This window comes from Corvus brachyrhynchos, unplaced genomic scaffold (assembly GCF_000691975.1).
Source record: "Corvus brachyrhynchos isolate BGI_N302 unplaced genomic scaffold, ASM69197v1 scaffold3, whole genome shotgun sequence".
NCBI classification, from domain to species: domain Eukaryota; kingdom Metazoa; phylum Chordata; class Aves; order Passeriformes; family Corvidae; genus Corvus; species Corvus brachyrhynchos.
Window position 1 is genome coordinate 11,895,101 of NW_008237619.1, and position 3,815 is coordinate 11,898,915.

At 41.0% G+C, this 3,815-nt stretch overlaps 1 protein-coding gene across 1 annotated transcript in view; it reads right to left on the minus strand.

Moving 5' to 3' along the window:
- SPICE1 (spindle and centriole associated protein 1) overlaps window positions 1-3,529 on the minus strand; it is a 22,066-nt gene extending 18,537 nt beyond the window's left edge. The window contains 2 exon segments of the mRNA XM_017731974.1: window positions 2,245-2,391; window positions 3,431-3,529. Coding sequence (XP_017587463.1) covers window positions 2,245-2,391; window positions 3,431-3,514 — 231 coding nt within the window. The 5' untranslated portion in view covers window positions 3,515-3,529.
- Window positions 3,530-3,815: the final 286 nt, after the last annotated feature.

The following is a 3,815-nucleotide window of genomic DNA, read 5'->3' on the forward strand; positions in this document are numbered from 1 at the left end:
GGTAGATTAGCTCACCTTTGCATGTGATGAGAAGAAAAAGTGATATCATCTTGTAACCCCTCTAGGCCCATTTACACACCCTGAACAAATTCATTGAGCAGTGTACTTTGTCCCAGTTTGGTACCACCTACGAATTTCATTAAAAATCACATTCCCTCCTGTTTCAGATTGTTACCGAAGAAAAATAAAAACTGGACTCATCCTAAAATCTCCCCACTACAATAACCCATTCAGCACTACCCTTTGGTGCAATACACTAACATTATTTAAAAAATAAGCTGTTACAGGACCAATCAGTGTAGTACCTGCACATTCAAACTCCCCAGTCACAGAGGTGAACTTACATTATTTTTTTGTTCAGATTTTTAGGCAGACAAATCCCCAAAACATTAAAATTCTGCTTATCCATTTTGTAACTCTTTTGTAAAGTCTTTCTGTTCAACACACAACTACAAGAGAAACAACACTAATAGCAGCACCTTCTTAGCTTTTGTCTCCGAGTATTTTGCAGTTGAGGAGGATTCAAGAGGCTTAGAAAGTTACACTGACAGCAGTAAAAGATCACCAAGGTAACAGAGACAAGGAAACAATTGGCAGTGGTTTTGCTCTACGGGGAGACACAGAGTCTCCACAGTTACTCTGAACAACAGGACCTGGCAATTAACAAGATTTAAGCTAGGGAGAGGGGGAAATGGTAACTTTCCTCTACTTATTTTGTTTTTCTCTACTCACAAGAGGATGCCCACGTTTCAAACAGCAACAGCCAGATCTGTTTCATCGTGCCTGGTATCTTTTCCTTTTGTCTTCCTTTTCTCTGATTCAGAAGTAGACACAGAGCAAACTGCATAAAGTAGTATCTTAAATATAAAGGGCAGAGCCACTCAGGAGGAATTGAGATTTGTGCACTTTCATTAGAAACAGCAACAAATATAGAAGACTATTTCCCAAACATGAGTTTCACATCTGCAAAAGAATGAAGTCACATAATAGGTAGTCCAGACGAATCTTAGAACAGGTGGTCTAATCTACCTTTTGTGACACATAATTGATTTCTGCATGGAAGCATTGTTGCAACTAGGCTGCTACTACTTTAGGGAAACTCATTTAGAGGTCCACGGGGGATTTTCTGAATACTCTGCTGAAATGCACTTGGCAGAAAAGTACCTAAGTAACAAAAGTCAAAGTCTGAGGCTTGATTAGCAAAATATCCATAACACAAAAATTCTACTGTGACCGCAGATGTCAAATAGGGTCAAATATTTGGGGTCAAATAGAAAACAAGGTGGTGATCTTCAATTCTAAGTATTTTTACTTGTTTGTCTATGCTTGAATGTTCTCAGAGATCAGAAAAAGACTTCTGAAAAATTACAGAAGACAAAACAATGAAGTCTGTGATGGTTAATCCACTGCACATTTACAGAACTACCAGATCATGTTTATTTTAACTGCTAGGTGAACATTGTTCGTCACCATTCTTTACCAACAAGAAGAATTCTCTGTCTGTTCAAGTACAGAGGTCTGAAAGCTAATTTTCAGATTAGTTTTCATAACACATGGCAAGGAGTGACCTGCTATGTGAAACAGAACGAGATCTACCACCACTTTTCAGTGCCAGCTACTCTCTCTGTTAACTAGGCTTAGGTTTACTGCTACAGTTCAATATTCAAAAGCAAATTAAATAATATATTTACAGTCAGAGCACTTTAGAATGCTGAGAGAACAAGCTTTTCAATCCTCAGATGAGAAGCCTGTCAGCCACAGCTCATCAATCTTTGTCAGTTTTCCTCCCTTACCAACTTCTTGCCTCACCCTTTCAGCCCCATTGACTCTGCACTTTCTCTGTTTAAATAAGCAGCGTCCCTCCCAGAAACGTTCATGTTTGCATCAAAGAAAAATGCTAGACACGAGGAAGAAAAGGCAAGCTGGCAATGAGAACCCAAAGAACACACAAACTTTTTACAACAGTTGAACTCTGCAAACAGCTCCTGTTCAGATGAAAAGAGGCCTGCAGAATGACAGAGGGCACAGCCAGGCAACATGTGTCAAATGTGCAACTATACATAACAGTTGGTAGGGCAGGCAGTCTGCTCCAACCACGGCATGCATGCAGCACACGGAGTGTATGGATATACAAAATTAAGTTATCCAACAAGAGGAGCAACTGTTGCTCTATGTGCAAGAGCAGTTTTCCAATACTGCTGCAGATCACCTGCAGCAGGATGCAAGTGCAAATTTAGTTCTCACCTCACGCATCAGAGCCAATTTCCTTTTCTCCAAGGAATCCAAATCCAGTTGCTTTTGCTTCTTCCACTTTCTGTTCAGTGCTTTCTCTTGGAGTTCCAGATGTGCCAGCGCTTTGTTTTTTGATTTGTGTATTTCACGGCGACGCAGCTATGGAAACATAAAAGAAACCATTTCAAAAATCAATCTTAGGCAAAGTTTGCCGGGCAATGCTAACAAGCTCCTCTTGATTTTATCATTTGTGCACTGAACATTATTTATGTTAACTTCATGGTAGTACCAATGACAGCCTCACAAACACCCACAAGTGTAAAAGGCCTCCAGTACCAGTCAAATTTAAAGCAGCTCCAAAGGTAAATGGGAAAAGTCTGTTTCCACCTGCCCTACACCCCTTGCTCAGCAAGAGTTTTATCAGCTGTAAAGGGAGGCAAAACCCAAACACTACTACCTATAAGGTGCATAAAAAGACATAATGCCTTCTGATTTAATACTGTCAGTCACCAGACATAGTGTTTCTCTTCTTCTAACAACAAGGTATATACAAAAATATATAGTTTAAATACAAATTAAAGAAATTAAATGTGTGAGGAGCTTGTTAAAGTCTCTAGAAGCTATCAAGCCAAACACTTGTAGAATCAAGTCTCTCTCTGCTGCTGTGACCATCTCTCCTGACAAACCTATAGCTCAAACTGCCTCTTCCATCCTGGTAATTAATGCTACCAAGAAAATGTAAATGGAATCCACATACTTTGCAATGAACAGATCACTCAGTATAAAGAAATTGTGTTAAATTGTTTAAATAAAAATTAAGTATTTTCAGAATTAGAGCGCCTCCTCAGATAAAGCACATCTTTCAGTCCTTCCCAGCAGAGATGAGACCTTCAACTAATCCACTGAGCTGTCATGTATTTACCTTTTTACGCTTTTATGCAGTTTATTGAAATAAACACTGCAGCAACTGCTTCCCAGTGGGAACAGAAAACTGAGAAACACCAACTGCCAGACCTGGGGATGCTCAATGTCAAAAACAAAAAACCAGCACTAAAGAGCCAGCATGTTCAGAAGCTTAAAAAGGAGATTAAACATTGGCAGAAGATATCCCCGTAAACATGGTAAGCACTTTTTATGTCAGACAAGCAGCTAAATGCCCTCGCCACAGGGACAGATTAGTGATTGCTATTAAACTTACAATATCCTCAGGAGTTGCACGGTGCACTGTCAAGTCATGGACGGTACTCTGCGAACAGGAACCAGGGAACACGTCAAAAGTCATAACTGAGAGCAAACTGTTCTGGGTTTTTTTAGCTATATTTTTTAAAAACCCCAAATAACTTTTAAAATACAATACAGTTAGCCTAACAGTACACTCCGGTGCACTTTTATGGCGCTGCAGAGCGTTCCAGCCTCGGCGAGGCAGCCACCAAAAAAAACACCTCCACCAAGCCTGGGCGCGCTCTTCCCACAGGAGACGCAGGAGGCCGGGCCTCCAGCAGGGCCAAGGGAACCAGAGGGGCCGTGTCCCCCTGCACACAGCGTGTCTGCCCGCACGAACCCCCACGCAACCCGGGGGTCTC